At 32.8% G+C, this 21,388-nt stretch overlaps 1 protein-coding gene and 2 long non-coding RNA genes across 4 annotated transcripts; 1 reads left to right on the top strand and 2 right to left on the bottom strand.

Annotated features, from left to right (window-relative positions):
• Positions 1 to 397: 397 nt before the first annotated feature.
• On the bottom strand, positions 398 to 9,002 carry LOC101244443 (long chain acyl-CoA synthetase 9, chloroplastic). Of its 2 annotated transcripts, none has more exons than XM_004250346.5 (12): positions 8,714 to 9,002; positions 6,905 to 7,361; positions 6,613 to 6,693; positions 5,069 to 5,335; positions 4,439 to 4,570; positions 4,169 to 4,342; positions 3,836 to 4,065; positions 2,705 to 2,822; positions 1,499 to 1,630; positions 1,269 to 1,403; positions 922 to 1,128; positions 398 to 686 (listed from the first exon to the last, which is right to left on the bottom strand). In XM_004250346.5, the coding sequence occupies exons 2-12, from the start codon at positions 7,349 to 7,351 to the stop codon at positions 519 to 521; spliced, it is 2,091 nt and encodes a 696-aa protein (XP_004250394.2). In that variant the 5' UTR covers positions 7,352 to 7,361; positions 8,714 to 9,002; the 3' UTR covers positions 398 to 518. The 2 variants fall into 2 exon arrangements, with proteins under 2 accessions (XP_004250394.2, XP_010312843.2); XM_010314541.4 differs by having other exon boundaries at positions 8,683 to 8,976.
• Positions 9,003 to 10,260: 1,258 nt separating this feature from the next.
• On the bottom strand, positions 10,261 to 12,540 carry LOC109118961 (uncharacterized). The gene is made up of 3 exons (XR_011212435.1): positions 12,257 to 12,540; positions 12,057 to 12,154; positions 10,261 to 11,077 (listed from the first exon to the last, which is right to left on the bottom strand). It is a non-coding gene; the product is annotated as an uncharacterized lncRNA (long non-coding RNA).
• A 6,976-nt stretch (positions 12,541 to 19,516) lies between these two features.
• LOC101244146 (uncharacterized) lies at positions 19,517 to 20,517 on the top strand. The gene is made up of 2 exons (XR_738403.4): positions 19,517 to 19,836; positions 20,196 to 20,517. It is a non-coding gene; the product is annotated as an uncharacterized lncRNA (long non-coding RNA).
• The last annotated feature ends 871 nt before the right edge of the window (positions 20,518 to 21,388 follow it).

Raw genomic sequence — 21,388 nt, 5'->3', positions numbered from 1 at the left:
TTGAACCAAAAGGTGAATGACAAATATATTTTGGACCCAATAAATGGGTGAGAAATATTTTAGAGCCAATAGGTGGATGGCGAATAGTTTGTACCATTTCCAATACTTTGAGGATATTTTAAGCCCTTTTCCGTATTTTGAATATACCTAATGTAAGATTAAATTGTGTCATTTTAATACTTTTTTGTTGACTTTGACAACTTGGGTGTGATCTTCATCTCAAATTGGAATTCATGGGATTTGCATTTTTTTTTAATGATATTTTCAACCTTAGAGCATATATCAACTCACATTTTCTTTTCGATCGTTTCAATTGCTGTAGTTGTATCTTCCCAGATTAACAACCTTCACCTTTTTTGCTACATTCACTCACTAAACTGTTGCTCAAAAAGGATACTTGAAACAAAAACAAAAGCACATAAAAAAAGCTATAATTTTACAAATATTTATTGAAGAAATTTGGGGTGGGGGTCTTGTTAAAAGAAAAGAGCTGCTATCTCTGTAAATCAATCAATCAATCATGATGAATATAACTGAGCTAGTTCCTGTGAGAAAGCCTTCTTAATAACATCCCTCTTCAGCTTCAAAGCTGCAGTCACAAGCCCAGACTCTGGTGTCCATGCTTCCGATAGCAACTTGATCTTTGCTGGGATCTCAAACTTCTCCAAACGAGCAGCCTTCGCTGCCTGTACAAGACACAAGTTCAATGAATTAGAGCAACCATAATATTTCACACTGCAGTCTAAACAACAAAGGATTTAACTCCGGAAATATGGAGTCGAAATGCTCAAACAAGCCAAAACCAGTTAATCCAACAAATGTGAATGTTAGCAGACAAATGGTCAAATAGGAAAATACATCTTTGCTTATGATAATTGAAAACAGAAAGAAACTCAATAACTTTGCTTGTATGAGAAATACCTTCACTAAGGAAGCATAGACCTCCTTGATAGTTTCTTCCTTCTGACATAACTCATGAAAATCGACAAAGTTAATTCCATGCTTCCTAGCCCAGTCTTCCACAGCAGCTTGAGCAGCCACCACTATAGCTACACAATAACTGTGGAACGGATCGGCATGCAACATTATATTATCAACATAGGAACTGACAATAAGAGCAGCCTCAACCTGGTGCACATGACATATCAACTCCCACATGAGTAAATGAAAAAAAAGAGAAGTGGGGAGTTGGGGTAGTGAAACCAGGAGACATTCATCTAACAATGTGCATATATTTCATATGCTAGAGCAAAGATACTAGATCGCACCTTTCCCAAGGAAACATATTCCCCGTGTTGAAGTTTAACAATGTCCTTTTTACGGTCAATTATCTCAAGGCAACCATCTGCATGAAATTGCCCTATGTCACCTGTATAGAACCAGCTCATTCCTCTCTCGTCAACCTTAGTACATCATAAAAAGAATTTGTAATTTATCGACCAGTCACATTTGTAACATTAATACTCATCGGAGCATACAATTTTAGAGCAATTAGTACCTTGTACACTTCTTTCGTCTTCTCCTCATTTTTGAAATATCCAAGGGTAACATTTGGACCACCAATAATAATTTCACCTCGAGGCATTGGGGAGTCACTTGTTTGATATCCACCCTCAGCCCAATCTATCAACTACAGATGAAAGTACTACATTAATTAAGAGTATTATCTGGTGAAAGCTAGAAAAATTTGATTCAGAAGCAATTATAGAGCTGTTACAGTTTCTCATGACTTGAATAACAAAGGAAGTTTGGAAAGCAAAACGATCATAATGTAATTAGGGTGGGGGGGGGGGGGGGGAGGGGACAGAGATTCCAATTTTCTCATGTTCGGTTGGTTAAAGGTTTGGAGAACATCTTCTCTAGGAAAACAAGTACCTTAAAAATAAGGAAAATGAATTCCCAAGTGGAAGTAGGAAAACAAGCTCCACAAGTGGGCATTGTAAGCACCTCATTTTCACCCCTCCCATGTAGCCCCCATCCCCAAACCTACCCACCCCCACCCCTCATAGTATTTCTCTAGATTATAGACAAATGCTTTTAGGATAATTATATTTTTGTTACATACCGAACACAAGAGAATAAGTAGGAAACCCACTTATTTTCCCAGAGAACATTTTTTAAGAAAACATTTTCCTTCGTACCAAGCACACCCTTGAAGTACAAAAACTGTAATGTTGTGATGGATCATGATCTAGTACTCTATCAACTTACAATAGAACCATCTGAAACTTAAACCATATAAAGTTAGGCACAGGAACGAGAGCATTACATAAAAGATGAAAAAAAAAACAGGATTTAACAAATAAATGTGAGAAATGTGCGCAACAAGACTACTATAATGCTTTCTGAAAGTTTGAAATACATAATTCTTCACCTGAAAATGGGGTGATTTTCTTAATTGCATAATTATCTCCTACTCTGTCAACTTACAAGGTAAACATCGGAAACTTAAACCATATAACGATAGGCACAGGAACAAGAGCATTACATAAAAGATAAAATGCAATCCACAGGATTTAACAAATAAATGTGAGAGATGTAAGTAACAAGATTACTACAATTCTTTCTTGAAGTTTGAAGTGCATATTCTTGACCTTAAAATGGGGTAATTCTCATATTTGGTCAGACAAATGAAGTAATGAGTACAGCAGTATACACGGATATAGAGGAATGTGAAGCTTTGACTCTTCTTATTCTACTTTACCTTGATGTACGAGCAAGGAAGTGGAGGACCAACACGTCCAACAGAAGTATCATCATAATCACTAAATGTTCCACCAGCACAGGTCTCGGTAAGACCATAACCTTGGCCTATTGGAGCACTAAGGAAAATAAACCAAGTAAGATGAGAAGTCTGCAGAAATAAAAAAAGACGCTAGCAAGAAGAGAAAACAATATAAACCTGCATATTATTTGCCACTGTTGTTGACAATAATTTAGTAACTCAAATTAGCCCACACCAGAACATGTCTATTTTGATGGAAGAAAATTCCTTGATTAAAGCATCACACTTTTTGTTAATTACCATTGAATTTCATCATTCTAGTAATTCATGATGCTAGTTACTATTAGAACAAAGGGTCAACACAAGAAAATAAATGGCCACTCTAAAAGTTTAAAAGTTAGGTTTTCTCAGGATTCTCTTCCTACACCATCCACCAGACAGGTAAGGCAGATATATATTTTCAAGTCATCAGCTTCTCGATTTACATCATTATCGAAGCTTTTATAAAATGGAAATTATTTCAGAAACAATGGCAAAGAGAACTTAAGGGGTAGAAAAAGCCCCGAGGAACATCAACAAACGTTCTTTGGACACTTTATATTAGGACAGTTAGTGAAAACTAGAACTTAAGGAGAGGAATGAAACTCTCACTGGTAATACAGAAACAAGAGTTCCTATTTCCACCACAAAAACTACCCAACTCTTTAGTACGTTGTTTATAGACAGGTAAAAAAGTGCACAGTGGAGAGATTTCATGTATGCATTAGTTTGTTGAAAGAGATATTATGTGCAGCCAGATCAACCTGGAGACTATAAGAAGCAGGTGGTATTGAAGTTGAGAAGGTTACTCTTGCTGCAATCTAATCTCAAGAAGTGGTTAACTCATTATGCATTGTGTATATCAACAAAACACTTTAGACCATCAACTCAATGGATATAGATCATGCTAAGAGGTCAATTCGAACTTAATATATTAGTTTCATGTGATATTGAACTAGTGAATCCCTTAGATCATCTTCTAGGGTGAGAGGTCAAAATTACCACAATTAGAAATGCACATATTAAGATTTCAGATCCTTTATGAGGGGGAATAGTTTCAGAGTTACTCACCCAAGGCATATGTTGATAAATCTCTGAGTATCACCAGAGAGAGGAGCTCCTCCAGACAGGATAAAACGGATACGGCCGCCAAGAATTGCTTGAACCTTCTTAAACACTAAAAGGTTCCAGAAATGTCTTTCTAAGCCCCAAGCTCCAAACCAATTACCATTAATTGCAGACAGTCGACGAGAATATGCCAAATCAAACAGTTTTTTGGAAAATCCACCTGCAGCATCAACCTGAATTCTACCAATTTTAGTTTCACATACCAACAGCATGTAGTATCTATGCAGAAGCAACCAAATGAACTAAGAAAATATATATTTGAGTCCTCAGTTATACCTTTTTACGCACGCCATCTCGAACCCGATCAAGAATGGCAGGGACAGCTGCCATCACACTTGGGCTTAAAGCAGAGGCATCTCCTTTTGTTCCTTTCTTTATCTTATTTGAAGTATCAGTAAGGGTCAGAGGAGAACCATATCCTATAGAACCACCAATCCCAGGTACTATGGTCTGAAGAAAATATCAGATTTTTAATTTAATAGAAACAAAGTAAAGACATGAATAAATCATACACCCAACAAATTTGATCAAACATTGGTACATTACCTCTGCTGCAAGCTCGAGAATATGAGCAAGCGGCAGGTATGCTAAGTAAACATCCTTGCTTCCAAGACCGGGTACAATTGTCAGAACAGCAGAAGCTGTAGCTAGAACATTCCTGTGTGTCATCATCACACCCTGTGCACCAGATAAAATGTTAGTGCTTATGTAACGACTGTAATTTTTTATTCCTAGAGATTTTCTTGACTCATCCAGGTGCATGAGGAGGAAAAAGATGGAATAAAGCTAGGAAAATCTCATTTTCCTACTACACAGTGGCAAATGTTTTAAGCATTTCCTAGACCTTTACCATGAAGCTCTTGAATTAGAACAAGAGTATGAAAATCCTGAGTCACTATTATATTCAATTATCATGTTTTCTATGCGTTTTTCTCTCTTTCATACTATTATCTTAGTTCTTTCATCTACTTTTATGGGTATACTAGCAATCCCCTCTTCCTCCCACAATGGTGTGTATGTCTCTGTGTGTGTGTGTGAGTGTGTGTGTGTATATATATATATAAGATTGGAACCTGTTCGTCCAATGGCTAAAGCTCAAACGTAATTTTCCAACCAAGAAAAAAATAAGACTATATCACCAATTTGAAGCAGAAGATTGAGAGTGTCGCAATTAACCTTGGGCAATCCAGTACTTCCGCTGGTATACATGATCACTGCAGTATCAGCTGCAACAGGTAAATCTGGGTCAACAGGGTTTCCTCGGCCAAGAGTCTCCACCTCGGAAAAGGTCTTCAATACCCAGTTGCTCCCTGCAGCAATGATGGCACTTGATGGAATCTCATTGTCTATGCATATCACACGTTTGACGGTATCAAGTTGTCCACTAACGTCTGCAAGTTTCTTTAGTTCCTTTTGCCGACAAATGACAGTAGTAACCTCTGTCTGGAGAAGAGAACTAGTTGACAACAAGCTATGTAGCAACACTTGAAAAGAACAGAAATGAACATTTGAAAGAGTACAAAAAATCACAGAAATTATCTAATGAGCAAGACAAAGGTATCAGATTAAGGTTAGCATAGCTTGTTTTCCAGCACAGAATCGATGGAGGCAAAATGTCAATTTTCAAGTTCTCGAAATTTAGGTCTTGAATGGATGAGTTGCTGCAGTACTATATTGCTACTGCCTAACATTTTTTAAAATAAAATTTACCCTTTACTGATTTTTTTTTAATAAAATCTTGCATGGATAAGTCAGAGTTTAGCTGTAAAAGTAGAGTGCTGTTCTTTTCTAATTTCAGCTAGAAGCATGCTATTGGTTGAAGAGATTATGACACCCTCAAATAGATCCAAAAAGAACAAATCTATGTGGGGCTCTGCCAGAGATTGTCAGTTTCACAAAGAAAAAAACAATTTATCAGCGTGGGTACTTCATTTATCAATTTACCAGTTTTACAATACTTCACTTATCAATATACCTTTTTACAATACCACTGTCTAGAGTATTTTAATATCTTCTATGTTTTAAGGCTTTCCTTGTGCGACTGTGTCTCATATAGAACTTCAATGAAGTTACACAAGTAAAGGCAGATTCTGACCAACATGGGGTGTATGGAAGAAAACATATTTCATTTCAAACTGCTTCACACGCTAAGTGGACAGTACCAGTCGAAAATGAAGATCTAGAATAATCCACAGAAACTGAAGAAAGTGGTGAAGGCAAGTCAGACCAGTGCTTGACAACATATATCAGTTAAAAGAACAAGTTAACATCACATCAAGGTGATATCTGATAACTGACTTCGAGGTTTTAGTGAATATGATTATCTTTCTACCATAACTGGTCTTTTATCCTAAAATTGTACTTTGATAATCTTGAAATTGCATGTTACTTCACGAGACGAGATCTTCATTTTCTGTCATAACTAGGAAAAGTATTTTTAGCATAAATCCTTGCAGACCATGTTTTGCCATTTAAATTCACCTCAGGCCAACATTATAAAATCATTCTTTGTTCTTTACTAATAGAGACAGTTCCAATTACTACATCTGATCCAAGATTGGGCACATAATGGTGGTGTCACTAGTACAAGCCTTCAAGTATGATCTCTTTCTTATGTGCTAAACACTATTCATGAACCTGTCTTGTGTGCATGAACTGATTCATGAGTGAGAGGGAAAGAGAGAAACGATAAGAGAGATAGAGCAAGAGAGATAATTGACCTGATTTAGTGAGTAACACAAGGCCTCTTCACCAAGTGATGCATAAATAGTAACCACTGTCACATTGCGTCTGAAGCAACTCTGGTGTAAACAAAGAGACTCAATGTTATTTCATTGACATGGAAAAATGTAAAAAAAAAAAGAGCATGATTTGGAAATTAATAGAATCCTAGTCATCTATAAACTAGTAAAAAAGAATATTGTCTCTTGGAGTATATCTCGAATCTACAAATGGTCATCAGTGCAAACAAAAGAAACCTCTTTGTTCAGTAAGAACAGAACAGATATGTACCTGTAATGCCATTAACCATTCTTCACATGTATCAGCAAAAATGGCCACACGTTCATCTCTTTGGTGCCCAAGTAGTGCCAAACCAGAGGAAAAATTGCACACAATCTCAAATGCCTGACCATAACTCAACCACTCATAATCACCCAAGTGTAGTTTCTCGAACGACCTTCCATCTGCAGATACTTCCATCTCTCTGGAAAGCAGTTTCCGACTTCCTAGTAACTTCTTGTGATGATACTTTTTGCATGAATACTCAAAAAGCTCTGCCAAGGTTGTGATTCCATCCCATGCTGTTTCTACCGGTGCATTGAACCGACAATTTCTGATAGCATAGCCAGGTTCACCACCAACATCAGCAGGCAAGCCTCGCTTTTTTCGACTTCTTCTATTCTGAAGGAGAATAGTTACTACCAGAGGAACAAGAACACCAGCAACATAAGGCCCCATCTAATTTACCCTGAAAAAAGCAAAAAATACACTGTCTCAGACTGGTTACAGATATTGGTTAATGTTTACGAGAGTGATTAAACCAAGAATATCAAAAATTAGTACAAAAATATGCAACATAACTTCTAAAATAATAAGCCCCTAAAATTTCAAGTGCATTATATGTATCATCTAAGGAGACAGGGAAGACAAAAAAAAAATTCTCAACGGTAATTATACTACAGACACGAATTCCTTCCCCTGCAACAAGGAAGAATAAGAAAGACCAAGAACACAATTCAACAATGTCAGATATTTTGTCATATTTTGAGTTCTTCCTCCGTTTCCATTCTTTTAGTTGCCGCATTATTTTGTGTTTTACTGCTTCCATTCCCTTGATGCTCTGTATTGCTCCCCTTGCTAATTGACATGTTTTCCCCATTGTCGTATTCTTTAATTTGCTGTACTTGAGCAGGAGGTCTTTCAGAAAAAACTTCTCTATCTCTTTACGATCAACGTACACTCTACCCTCCTCCTGAGACTCCACTTTTGGAATTACCCCAAGTATGTAGTTGTTGATGTCCTCCTTTTCCATTCTTATATTCTAAAGGGGAATCGCTAAAAGATATGCATTTGGTAGCAAGCAAGAACAAATTAAGAAAATAATAAGGAAACTTTTTTAGACTTCTTTTTTTACAAGTGTGGTGTGTGGGTCAACTTGTGTGCACCTCAACAGGATACCTTCCCACCAGCAACAACAACAATTCAACGAGACACCTATCACCTCCCAGCAACAACAACAATTCGATGGAATACATGTCACCTCCCACCAGCAACGACAAAAATTCAACGTGATACCTATCACCTCCCACCACCACCAACAACAATTCAACGCATCAACAACAACAATTCATCGCGATACCTATCACCTCCCACCAGCAACAACAACAAGCACCGAGTAATTCTATCTACCAAGGATCTTTAACAAATACTCCACAACCATCATATCACCAGGTGCGCTCAAATTGAGACAAAAAACTACCTAATGGTTGAGAGATATGGTAATTTACTAATCCTAATTCATTTTTCTTTTTAAACCACATTTTTTTGATTACTTCAAAAAAAAATATATATATATATAGTACACACTAACAAAAAATCAAGCTACCGTTCCTAAATTGTATCGAATCTAACTTTACGAAGAAAAAACATGACAACTTAAGAATCTAGCAAACTCAAACAATTTATCAGATGGTTCAAAGTGGTTGAATAAAATGCATAGGAAAGAAAATGAAAATCAAATCTCTAATTAGCAGCACATTAAACATTTAATTGAGATTAATTCAAATTACCCATGATTGGAGCAGCGAAGAAGAAGCATACCTTGAAGAATAATGGGAGAAATTGAAGAAAAGGACTAGTGTTGGGTATTGGGGGGGTTTATTAAGGTTTGGGCGGAGGAATCGAGAGAGAGAGAGCGTTGTAGTTTCAGCCTAAATACAGTTAAAAAGCTGCAAAAGGCTTTGTTTTCTTGTGTCAACTATTTCTGATTTTGATCAAACACGTATGCTACCGCTTGATTTTGGGTGATGGAGATTGAACACTCTGATTACACTCAATATAGGGACCACCATGTTTCTGAACTCACTGATAACTCAACTATATTACTCACATTTGACCCAATTTTATATTCATTAAAATATATACTATTATTTATATTTTTCATTAGTTTATTTATTTTTTAGAAAAAATATAGATTATTTTTTTCAAATAAACACCTAAAATTTGGTAGAGATCTATTAAATAAATAGTGTTATATCACTTTTACAATATTAGTTAAAATTAAATTTTATATCACATAGATCCACAACCCGCTCTCCCCTAACATAATTCTTAACTTAAAATATTCACTTCAATCCGGTCCGCACAATCTTAAAACCACCTTACCTTATATAGCCTTAATTTACCCCTCCTGCATTCACCATGCCCCATTAAATTGTCACCCCAAACGTTCAACAGAGACATTATTCAAGTTACGGTTTTGTTATTGAATGAGGCTAACGAGTAAAAAATGGCAAATCGTTTGTCATAAATTCCCCAAATAATATTTGGAAAAAAAAATTAAAAATATATTTTAGCAATTTTTTTAGATTTTTAAATATTTTCTTTTTGATATTTGGATCAAATCTCATTTTTGAAAATTGAAATTTCATTTTAAATTTTTATCTTTTACAAAAACACCCTTTATAATAATAATTTGCATACGTTAACACCAAAGTACTAGTGATGAAATATTCAATGAATGTTACATGATGATATCATTATTGATGAAAACAATGAACAATTAACTCAGGATAACAAAGTCATGTGTTTTGTCTACTTAACGATATATGAGATGATGTTTGTTGCACTCATTCCAAATTACCACATTGCTCTAGTGCCATGGACACTATTTGTTATTGTTGCAAAGAATATCCAATTGACCTGTAATACAAACTTATGGATAGTTTTTAAAACTTGTGTATATAAATCATATTTTTCTAAAAAAATGATTTATATTTTTCAAAATTATGGTCAAACACATGGTGAAATTCCATCCAAATAATATTTGCGAAAAATATTTGAAAATCTATGAACAAACGCTAGCTAGGTGATATATCAAAATTGGTATATTACAATACTTTTTATTAAATATTTGAATAATAACGTTATGTAATTATGATTGAAAATATTATATCATTTCTCTTTATTTATCTAATACGTTTTCTTTTTTAATCTGCTGCCAAAAGAAGTAATTTATAACCTCGCAAAAGGTCAAGAATGTTATAGATTACAAGTTTTAAATTTTTTTATTTTTTAATCAAATAATGTCACACATATTAAGACGAATGAATTAATTTTTTCCAGATGTGCAGTCCATGAAGGGATCAATGTTCGGTTCTTCATTTTGATTCTTATAAAAAAATTAATTTAGTTCTTCAATTTCTTATCTTTCTATAGTTTTGAAACATTTGGAGCTAAATCATAAATTAAATACACCAAAACACAATTTTTAGGTATCCTCTGATTATTATTTTTTTTTTTTGGGAGCAAACGAGAAGTGAGGAGCTTACGGCAATAAATTTTTTATCTCTACTATTTTTTAAAATGTTGTAGTTTTTTTTAGAGTTAAGGTGCTATAATAACATTAATATCTGAAATTTGATTCGATTATCGAATTTGTTAGAATATCATTGAGAAAATTTAGTGTATCTTTTTTTTCTTCGGGAGCCAGTCTCACAAGTGCTAGTAGTATCAATAGGAAAATTTTACTTCTGTTTACTTAGAGGTTTGAATACTCTGATAATTGAAACTCATCGACAACGATTATTACATGATTTAAAATTCCAAATTTTCCTTTTGATAGCTAAGAATAAAAGGCCATGCCCATTTCAAATTTGAAAATTTCCTCATTATTTTGTGAATATCTATAAGATTACCAACTGAAACTCGTCGATAGTGATTCTTACCCGATTTAAAATTTAAAATTCTCCTTTTGAGAGCTGAGAAAAAAGGGATATGCCTATTTCAAAATTGAAAATTCCCTCTTTATTTTGTGAATGTCTATAAGATTACAAGAATATTATTAGGTTTTAAAAGCTTATTGATTATTTGACAATTGTCCTTGCTAATTGTTGGTTGGACCTTCAGATCCATCATGCAAGTAATATGTTGCACTTTCTTTGACACTTAATACATCTTCATGATCTGCAAATTATAAAAATGTTGATTTAGTAGGTGCATGCAGCATTTTCAATATCAATATTAATTTGGTGAAACCATATTTTATCATGTTCTTTCTACAAATATATTCAAAATAAAAATAAAAATTATAAATTTCAAAACTTAAAAAAAGAAAAGAAAAAAGTACAAAAAGTCTAAAAAGCATCTTTTTTGAAGCCAACAAACCAAAAAGAATTGTCAGAAATAATATATATATATATATAATTCTGATTTTGGCAACTCCTTTTGATCGATTGATTTTATCTTTTAGACTTCTAACTTGACTTGAAAAAAAAAATTACTAGTTAAAATAATAAAATAGATTATTTAAAATATTCTATAGTAGTGGAGAAAGTGTAAGACTTCAAATATTGAACTGAGAATTTACGTACAATGGACAACTTATAAACTAAATTAACAAAATAAACTATGTGGATATATAATTACATTATTAATTAGCATAATTAGATAACAAGAATATTTTACGAAATAGATTCGTCTTTGGCATTCTACTGGAATGGTTGCTAAATATTGTTTTGTAATGTATTTGTTTTAATGAACACAAAAATAGATTGTATCGTTTTTTATCGTTACATAATTTCATACATCAACAATTTAAATGATAAATTTACGAGAAAAAGTAAAGTATGAGGTAGAGTGACTAAAAAAATATGATTATTAAATATTAAGTAAAGATAAAATTAAAAAAAATATTAGAATAACGATGTGAATATACCAAATCGATCGTTACACAAAATAAAATTTTTCATAATTACCTAACAATGAATTTAAACAATACAACATAATAAAATTATAAATAACAACAAAAACAATCACACGGTATTAAAATTAACAATACAATATAATACAACTGATGTAAACAATGTGTAAGTATATATTTCCTCTTTTCAACAAAATTAAGAAATAAATAAAATTACATAAAATATGAAAATGCAAATTTTACCTAATAAACGAGCAGCTTGTGCAAGAGTCAATGAAGCTGAAAATCCTCTTATTACATGATGATAAGTATACAATATTGCTTGCTTTGCTGCCTCCTCACTAAACAAATATTAAAAATGTAAGTTTATACTAAAAAAAATGACATTAATTAATTAAAATAAGAAAAATTAACAAGAAAAATAAAATAAATATAAAATGAACCTTCCCAATACTGAGGCTAAGATTTTGACATAATCAGAACTATTAGTATAAACAATATAAGTTTTTTTATCTTTTGGAGAATAAACTATTGGTTGTACAACTTCCGCTGTAATAAACAAAATATTATGAGAAATTAAAAATAGAAATATGAGTGTTGTTGATGACAAGTATTTGCCTTGAGCCATTTTTTAGGGATTAATTAAAATGGATGAGTAAAAAATGGGAGTATGATATAATATAAAGTTTCATTAAAGCAACTTTTAACATAAGAAGTTTCATTTTGACTATAAATTGTAGGTCAAGTGTAATTAAAAAGGAAATTAAAGAAGTATGAGTAACAGATTTTAATTAATATTTTGCAGTTTCATTTTGATCACTTTAATTTGTGCTCTGCAGTTACTTCCGGTTGCAATATGATTCTTTTTTCTTTTTCTTTTTATATAGTTTTGAAGTCCTCGATGTGTCTGGTTTAATAAGGATATTTCAGGAAAAAAAAGTTTAAAGTACTTTTATTTTATTTTATTTTAATTTAATTAGTGTATAATTTTTTCGTAATTATTGGAATTACTTTAGTTTTGACTTTTAGTTTTAAATACATATATTTTAGTTATTAATTTATTATTTTAAATATCGGTAATATTTGTGTATGTTTTATACTATTTTGAGCAAAATTCTAAAATCGATAAAGAAAAATACTTTAATGATGAGCATGTAAATGGATCTCTTTGTAACATCTCATAACTCGAAATAGCTAGGAATAAGTTAAGAAACTAAAATATTCATTTTGGAAAGAAAAGGAGGCATCTCGGGAAATTTCTATGTTTAAGAAGTGAGTTTTGACTATTTTCAAACGGCCATACCTTCTAGCTCAGGATGAGTTAGAGGTAGTTCTTTATATGGTTTGAAATCCTTTGGAAAGAGCTTTCCAACGGTGCCGAGTTTGCACGATTTCGATATCGTATGAGGGAGATATGTCTTTCGAAAGTTGTGTTGTTGAAGTAAGGAAGGTCCAATCAGGATTTAAGGAAGGGAAAACTAGTCTTTTTACCCATTAATTTCCTAATCCGTTTTAAGGATTTAATAGGGGTAAAAATAAGTTTTTGTTCATATTAAAAAAATTCTTTTATGGTTAGGGTTTGGGAGAAAAGAGAAGACAAGAATGAGAATGGAGAAAGATCAAGGTTTAGCCAAGAACGCCAAGGGATTTCGAGTGGAATTCGTCGAAGGTGATCCCTATCAAGGTATGTCATCTCTTTCATGTTGAGTTAATTCATCCGCACACCAATCTTATTTCAGTTTAGAAGTTTTAGAATTGATTACATGATTAGAAGTGAATTCTTGATAATTTCGTCGAATCCTTTTCGGTTGAATTGGTTGAATGCCTATTGATGTTGATTAGTAGTTTTCGGTGTTTTTTTGAGCTTGATCTGATGGGTATTGAAGATATTGATAATCCTAGGGGTTTGGGGATGAAATTATGGAGGTTTAGGCAATTTAGGGCTAGAAAACAAATTGAAAAATTAGTCAGACGCACCTGGGCAAGACCAGGCGTGTTGCGCCTGCACTGCGCCAAAAGAGGGCTTCAGTTAACTGGGGCTTGGCACGGCGCACTACCGGTGTGTCAAAACTAAGCCTCAGTGAACTGAGGCTGGCGTGGCTCGCCACCAATGCGTCAGAATCGCCGCTTTTCGTTCAATTTTTGTAGTTTAGCCTCTTTAAGTCCTAATAAGGTACATTAACACCTTCCAATGATTCTAACTGCTTCAAATGATATCTAAGCACCTAGAAATCACTAAAAAATGCAAATCATGACCTTGAATCCATAATTCAATTCAAGGAAAGTTAAGATCAAAGTCAAATGAGTTCAGAGCCAAGTCTAGGAAATCTTAGAGTTCTTTCAAGAAGTCTTTTACAAATACTTTAAACTTATTTTAAGACTTAATTATCAGGTTGAGTAAGGAGTGAAGACAATAATAATAAGAAGTTCATTTCAGGTTTTCATAAGTTTTTCACAAACGTGTTAACTTTATTTAAGACTTAAGTTGAATTTAGTTCAGAGTAAAGTGAAGTCTTTTCTTTAAAAATAGTATATGAGGACTAAGTATTTTCAAAGAACTATTAAAAAATAATTTCACATTTAAGGGAATGGAAACTGGGATTCCTAAGGAGCCTTAGGGCTAGTTTTCATAAAAGAAATATAGCTTTCTTAATGAAGCAAGTAGGGAAACTAAGATTTTCAAGATAACCTTTGAGCTAAGTATATTTTGAGCACTATCTTAAACTACAGTATTAGTATGTTTTAAAAACATAAGAGTCAGTATATTTTGGGAGTAGTATTGAGCACCGACATAAGGCAGAGTTCAGACAACTCACAATCCTCATAAACCATGTAACCACCATGGGTAGAAAATGATCATACTTTTTAGATGAACCCTTTTCACAGTAGACTAGTTGATTCATTAGGCAGTTCAGGTCTTATACCTTTGGCCGGGTATAGGATACGCTGGCAGCCTGAGGTAGATCGATGTATCATCACTATAGCTCTTGAGTGATGGTTGTCGTTTAGAGAAACTCCACCAGAAGTTATTGTATTTTTATATACATCATTTTACTTGTATTTTTACATTCATCTCAGAGTTAATTGTATCGTTGTATATATTCAGAGTATACAACACGTTTTCAGACAACTTTTCTTTATATTGCACTTGTTTTTATATTGTTTTATATTGAAATGAATTAGTTATTCATGAATTGAGAAGAGCCAAGGTAAGTGCTCCTTCCTACTCCTTTTTAAGCTTAAGTTGTCGTTTAGCATTCCAATTCGCATACTCGTATATTCAATGTATTGATGTCATGTTGGCCTGCATCTTATCATGATGCAAACACAGGTAACTAGGATCAACACCATCCAGCGCCCCGTTGATCCAGCTGAGCATTCAGAGTCAGTGGTGAGCCTCCTTGCATTCTAGAGGACACATTTATTGATTTTCACTATAGCTCTAGTTACTTTAATATTTAATTGTATTATAATAAATTCTATATACTAAGGGATGCAGATATTTTATAATTTTGAGAAAATACATGGCATATTCGTTCATCTTACTTGTGACCTTTTTTTTAATAGATTATAGTACATTCCTTATTAAATGGGTTAAAGCTATGATCTGGAAATCTCCATGCTTAACGTCTGTATGTTTTCAATACTATGGTCAAACAATTTGCTCATATAATTTGTGTACGTGTTATGAATTTGGGATCTTTCATATGAGTAAAATAGTTTTTTAAAAAAATTCTGTTATGTCCTTGTGGGCATAGGTTCAACCTTGAAGTAAATTTAGGGATCATAATAATGGGTGTTGTTAATTTTGAAATCTTATTATGGTCATTTGTTTGAGTAGATTGCTTTGAGTTGGGAGTCCAATGAAAAGGGAAGGATCAATTTGGAGTAATTCTTGATTGATTGAGGCAAGTGAATTTCTAAACTCTTGTTAAGTGTATGAAATGTGTGTATTTCTTTATGGTATATGTTTGGGAGTAATGGTACTTGGTGATGGGTTGACTTGTTCACATTGATTAACTATGATGATAAAAAAAGGGTAACAAAAGACAGTGTGATTAATTGTTTATGTGTGATGTGTTGAGAAAGGTTCAAAGGCTTGTTGAATTATTGTTAATGTGATATTTTATTTCTGTTGTTGTGCATTGTGCAATGTTATGAAAATGGTCATATCCTCTTTATTTGTGTGAACATGTCATTTGCATTATTTTAAGACATGATTGTCACAAGTGTTATGTGCATTGAGAAAGAATGATAACTTAAGGAGGATGTACCATTTCGATGGACGTATCGTGCGCCGCGATGGATATTATATTTTGAGGGACGTATCGTGCTCTGTGATGGTTACTATTATCGAGGATTGTGTCGTGCGTCGTGACAGATTTATAGACAGATATGTCCTTCATGGGTCTCGGACTGAGAGACAGCGGGTGTGTATCACTAGGTTAGACATGCATCATTGTACTTGACATTGCATTCCATTGCATTGCACATACTTATCATTAGTAAACTTGATATTGTGTTTTGTGGAACTTGTGATTGTTGAATACTGAGCTTGTTATTGAGGATATGTAACTCGTTGAAGTGTTGTTGTTGAGGATAAGTAATTTCTTGAAGTGTTGTTATTGAGGATATTTAAATTGTTGAAGTGTTGCTATTGAGGATATCTAATTTGTTTAAATGTTGTTGTTGAGGATATGCAATTTGTTAAAGTGTTGTTGTGGAGGATATGTAATTTGTCTAAGTGTTGTTGTCGAGTGCTATGTAAACTGTGAGTTATTAGGTTGCGCTGATGTTTAAGCAGGTTGTAGTTGTAGAGGTTCGGTTGGGGGTGATAGGAGTACCTATATTTTATCCCTTTAGCTTTTTTAGAGGTTTACTTGTTGAGTACCGTGTGGTTTGGTACTCACCCCTTGCTTCTACAAATTTTTTTGTAGGTTACTAGCCCGAACCTTTGTGATAGTCTTCTTTTCCGAGGCTTCTTGGAGATTTGTGAGGTAGTTGTTTGTCATCTGAGCAGACCTTCTTACTCCTAATTATGATCTTATTCTACCCTAGAAACAATATCATATAAGACTTATAATTTCTTTTGAATCAATTTTAATACTATAGAGGCTTGTACACGTGTCAATCAGGTTTTGGGAGTATAATTTAAGTTGTAGTAGATTTTCTGCATTTTATTGTATTAATTGTGTTTTAGGCTGACTTGTCTTGGTGGGATAAGAAGAGTGCCATCACGTCAAATTTTGGATCGTGACATCAGGTCTTATACATTTGACCGGGTATAGGATGCGCTGGCAGCGTGAGGTAGATCGATGTATCATCACTATAACTCTTGAGTGATGGTTGTCGTTTAGAGAAACTCCCGCAGAAGTTATTGTATTTTTATATACATCAGTTTACTTGTATTATTACATACATTTCAGAGTTAATTGTATCGTTGTATATATTCAGAGTATACAACACATTTTCAGACAACTTTTCTTTATATTGCATTTGTTTTTAAATTGCTTTATATTGAACAGAGTTAGTTATTCATGAGTTGAGCAGAGTAAGGTAAGTGTTCCATCCTACTCCTTTTCAAGCTTAAGTTGTCGTTTAACATCCCAACTCGCATACTTGTACATTCAATGTACTGATGCCATGTTGGCCTCATCTTACCATGATGCAAACGCATGTATCCAGGATCAACACTATCTAGCGCCCCGTTGATCCAGGTGAGCATTCAGAGTCAGTGGTGAGCCTCCTTGCATTCTAGAGGACACATTTATTGATTTTCAGTACTTTTTTATTAGGAGTTGTGGGATTTGTCCCAACATCCATCTTAATTTTAGAGGTTTCATAGATAGACAGTCTAATGTTAGTTTTTTAGTCTTTTTAGTATTATTCATTTTGTTAAGACTTGAGTTGTCAGCTTTTGGCTAAGTTTGAATGTTTCAGATTTACAAATATTGGCAGTTATGATATTCTTTTCAGTTAAGTTATGATTATTGTCTTCCGATGAGTTAAGTCAGCCAGCCCAAGGGTTTGCTCGAGGCCAACAATGATCATCGAGTGCCAGCCAGTCCAGGGTGTAGAATCGGAGCATCACATTAAATTTGTATAGAAAAGAATGACATAATTTACTATCACGAAAATATATATTATAATTTACATTCAAAGCAAAAAATTTAAATCATTTAATTTATACCACTAGAAATTTATTAATATTAATAATATATTTGGTGTTTATTTCATATTCAATGAGATAAATTTAAAATAAACATGGAACCCATGCACATCACGACCTCTTGAAAATTTTCTACTATATTCATTTTTTTGAAAAGAAGTGTATTAGCATTCTACAAACAACAAAAAAGGAGAGAGATTATAAAATGAGTAATTGAAGCACATGGGAAGTAAACAGTCCTAACGCCAAAAATAGTAGGGAATAAAATTTTGATATCTTATTTAACTCTTATGTTTGGAATAACTTATATTGATATTATTTATATTATAATAATGAAATAAATTATTCTAGAATAATAAATATTTGGATAACTTATCGAATCAAACGATCCCTAAATGTATGAAATCTAATATGATTGTGTACAAAAATTACATCTAAAAAGCTTACCTTGCAAATTTTTAGCCTAAAATATAATTAATTTGATAAACTATACATTCGATACATATACAAGAATAACCAAAACTTTCATATTTCTTTGTTACAAAATGTTTTAAAACTTAATATACAATATTATGCATCAATATGTAATATTATACTAAATTATAATAGGTATTTTGTGCATCCATATACCATGAATATATAATTATATATACTATTATACAAACATAATTTTGTTATACTTTGCCGTTGATTTCACTCAAACAATTAAATAAAGTCGTTTAAAAATTTGTGGAGAGGTAGATCTATAGCCTACTAAGTGATATTTCATAAATAACAATACAATTGATTGGAAAATATTATGAAAATGACTTGACACTTTTCTCTCTTTAAATTTTGCTACAATAATTACATATGTAATTTGTAATTTTTCAACGTTGTAGATGATATTATGAGAGAATTCTTGTTACACTAGATTCATCTTATTAAGATTTATATTTGACTTTGAATTTGAATTTCTTGAAGGTCGGGTAGGACCCTTAAAACTCCCTTTTTTTGGGGTGAATTTAGCTAAGCATTAAGAATTTTGGCTAAATTATATAAAATAACTTTATGGACTACACTTAATTAAGTAATTATCTCTATAGTAACCTCATTATTTTAGTGTAAAAGTACTTTCAGAATTAACTAATACTTCTAATTAAACACCCAAGTATAAATTAATCTTTATCTCATAATTATTATTCTTATAATCTTATGTATCAAATGACCTTTTACAAAGATTTAATGTGATTTAATTTGATCAATCGACATCTGCCCAAAAATAAATATATAATTCACAACGTAAAAATGAGAGTACAAAATATAAGATCAAAAGTAACCTCGCACAAGTTACTAGGAGCAAAAAGAAGTGTTAACCTAACACTTGGGTCACACACAAAACTCTCATTAGGCATGATATTTGCATTGTCCAACAACTTTCTTTTCTTTTTCTTGAAAATCATTTCCCTTTCATACCAAACACACCCTAGCTAGCTCAAACCTTTCTATATTTAAATGAGCTCAAGGTTGCTAGCTACTTAGAAATATAGATACAATATAATACTACTAGCTACTTTTATATCAACAAAAAGATGGAGGGTAAAACTACTTTAGTGGTTTTAATGGTTAGTATTATTTTAGTAATAGGATGCATGGGAGATGATGAAGTTAAAAAATATGGTGTTTGTGTCTTTGAGTGCATGAAAGAAAAACCTATGGCTTGTATTTTCGACCCTGAAGTGTGTATTCCAACTTGTGCTGCAAAATGTGCAATCCATCTTCAACATAATTTTCATCCCACAATAGCTCCTCAAAATTATGCTTGTAACATTGCATGCACTTTCACCCAATGCCAAAACTACATGATGCTAAACGGTATCTCGCTTGTCACTCTCCCCTCCCTATCTCACTCGATTATATGGTATCCCATATACATTCGAATTACATCAGATAGTGTGATTTGCATGTATCTAAGATACATAGACAAATTAAATTTTCTCCCCCTTCTTCCTGTTCTAGCTCGTCTCTTTTTATTTCAATGTAGCTGGTAGTAAAAGAAATGTATCTAGCTAGGTGTATCTAACTTGAAATATCTAACTATTGAGATAAAACTAATAGGGAAAATTAATAAATATGGTATGAATGTTACTGTAATTATTTAGTTTGTACTAATTAAATAAAATGTATGCATATAAAAACTTACTAAGCATTCATTTGATTTTTCAACATTTCAGATGGAAAGAAGCTTGGAGAGTGCATAGCTAGTTGCAATGACAACTACTGTGCCAATAAGGCAGCACTCATTTGAAGAAGTATGTAACATAGCTTGTTAATAATAAATGTTCATTCAATTGAACTCTCAAGTGGTCAGTGTGTGGTGTAATCTTGTGTTATGTAATAACAGAGTAACAATAATAATAATAATAAATGTTCATGCAAGAACTAGTCTGAACTTTTAGTAGCCAATGTGATCTTATGTACTTGTATAACTATATTTGGGTCTATTAGAGACGGTCTGTTTACCTAAGCTCTGAAATAAAAATATGATTTAATTTTCATGATCTGTAATGACCCAATCGGTCATTTTTTTGGAAAGTTTTAGGAATTCACTATTTTGCCCTTTCAATTTAGATCCCGAGTCTTTTTTGTTTGAGTTTTGATCTGCATGGATTTAGCCTTGTCTATTTGCAATATATAATGACAAATAGTCAAAATGTTTGGAAAATATTTTCTCTTCCTAAAACGTAACTTCACCAATGAAAATAGGAAAAACAAGTTGCATAGGAGAAACTTCAAATTTATTGTCTCCTATCCTCCCAACCCACACAACTCCCCCAAACCCCACCCCTTGGCCATTCCACCTCTTGCCATCCCCGAATCCCCATTCCCCGCCTCATCCAACCTCCATAGTGTTTTTTCTAGATAAATTTTTTCTTACTTATTTACCAAATACTAAAAAATAAGTAAGAAATAACCACTTGTTTTCTAAGAAGATATTTTCTAGGAAATCATTTTTCATAGAAAATATTTTCGCGAACATGTCTACATATTTAAACCATTTTCTTCAAAGTTGCAATATACTTGAGGCTTTTAAAAAAGGGTCCAAAAAATGAAACCAGCTTTATTTATATAAAATGATGACAACGAAAGTTGAGGATTCTAACTAGAAAATGAGTCCTAACATTATTTAATTTAGATTTGTGCATACCTAGCCAAATCTATCTTTTCATTATTTTCAATGAATAAATGATTAAAAAAATAAAAAACAAGTAAAATGGGACTTGAAACCAAGTTTATGTAAAAAAGTTTGTCAAGGGTATATAGTAAGCAGAAAGAGGTGTCAAAAATTACTTTAGCTTTATATAGTAGTCAATATCCCTAAATTACTTTACTAATATATATATAAGTCTACGATAAACAACTCTTC

This window comes from Solanum lycopersicum, chromosome 11 (genome assembly GCF_036512215.1).
Source record: "Solanum lycopersicum chromosome 11, SLM_r2.1".
Lineage (NCBI taxonomy): Eukaryota > Viridiplantae > Streptophyta > Magnoliopsida > Solanales > Solanaceae > Solanum > Solanum lycopersicum.
This window is presented reverse-complemented; position numbering and strand designations above follow the sequence as displayed.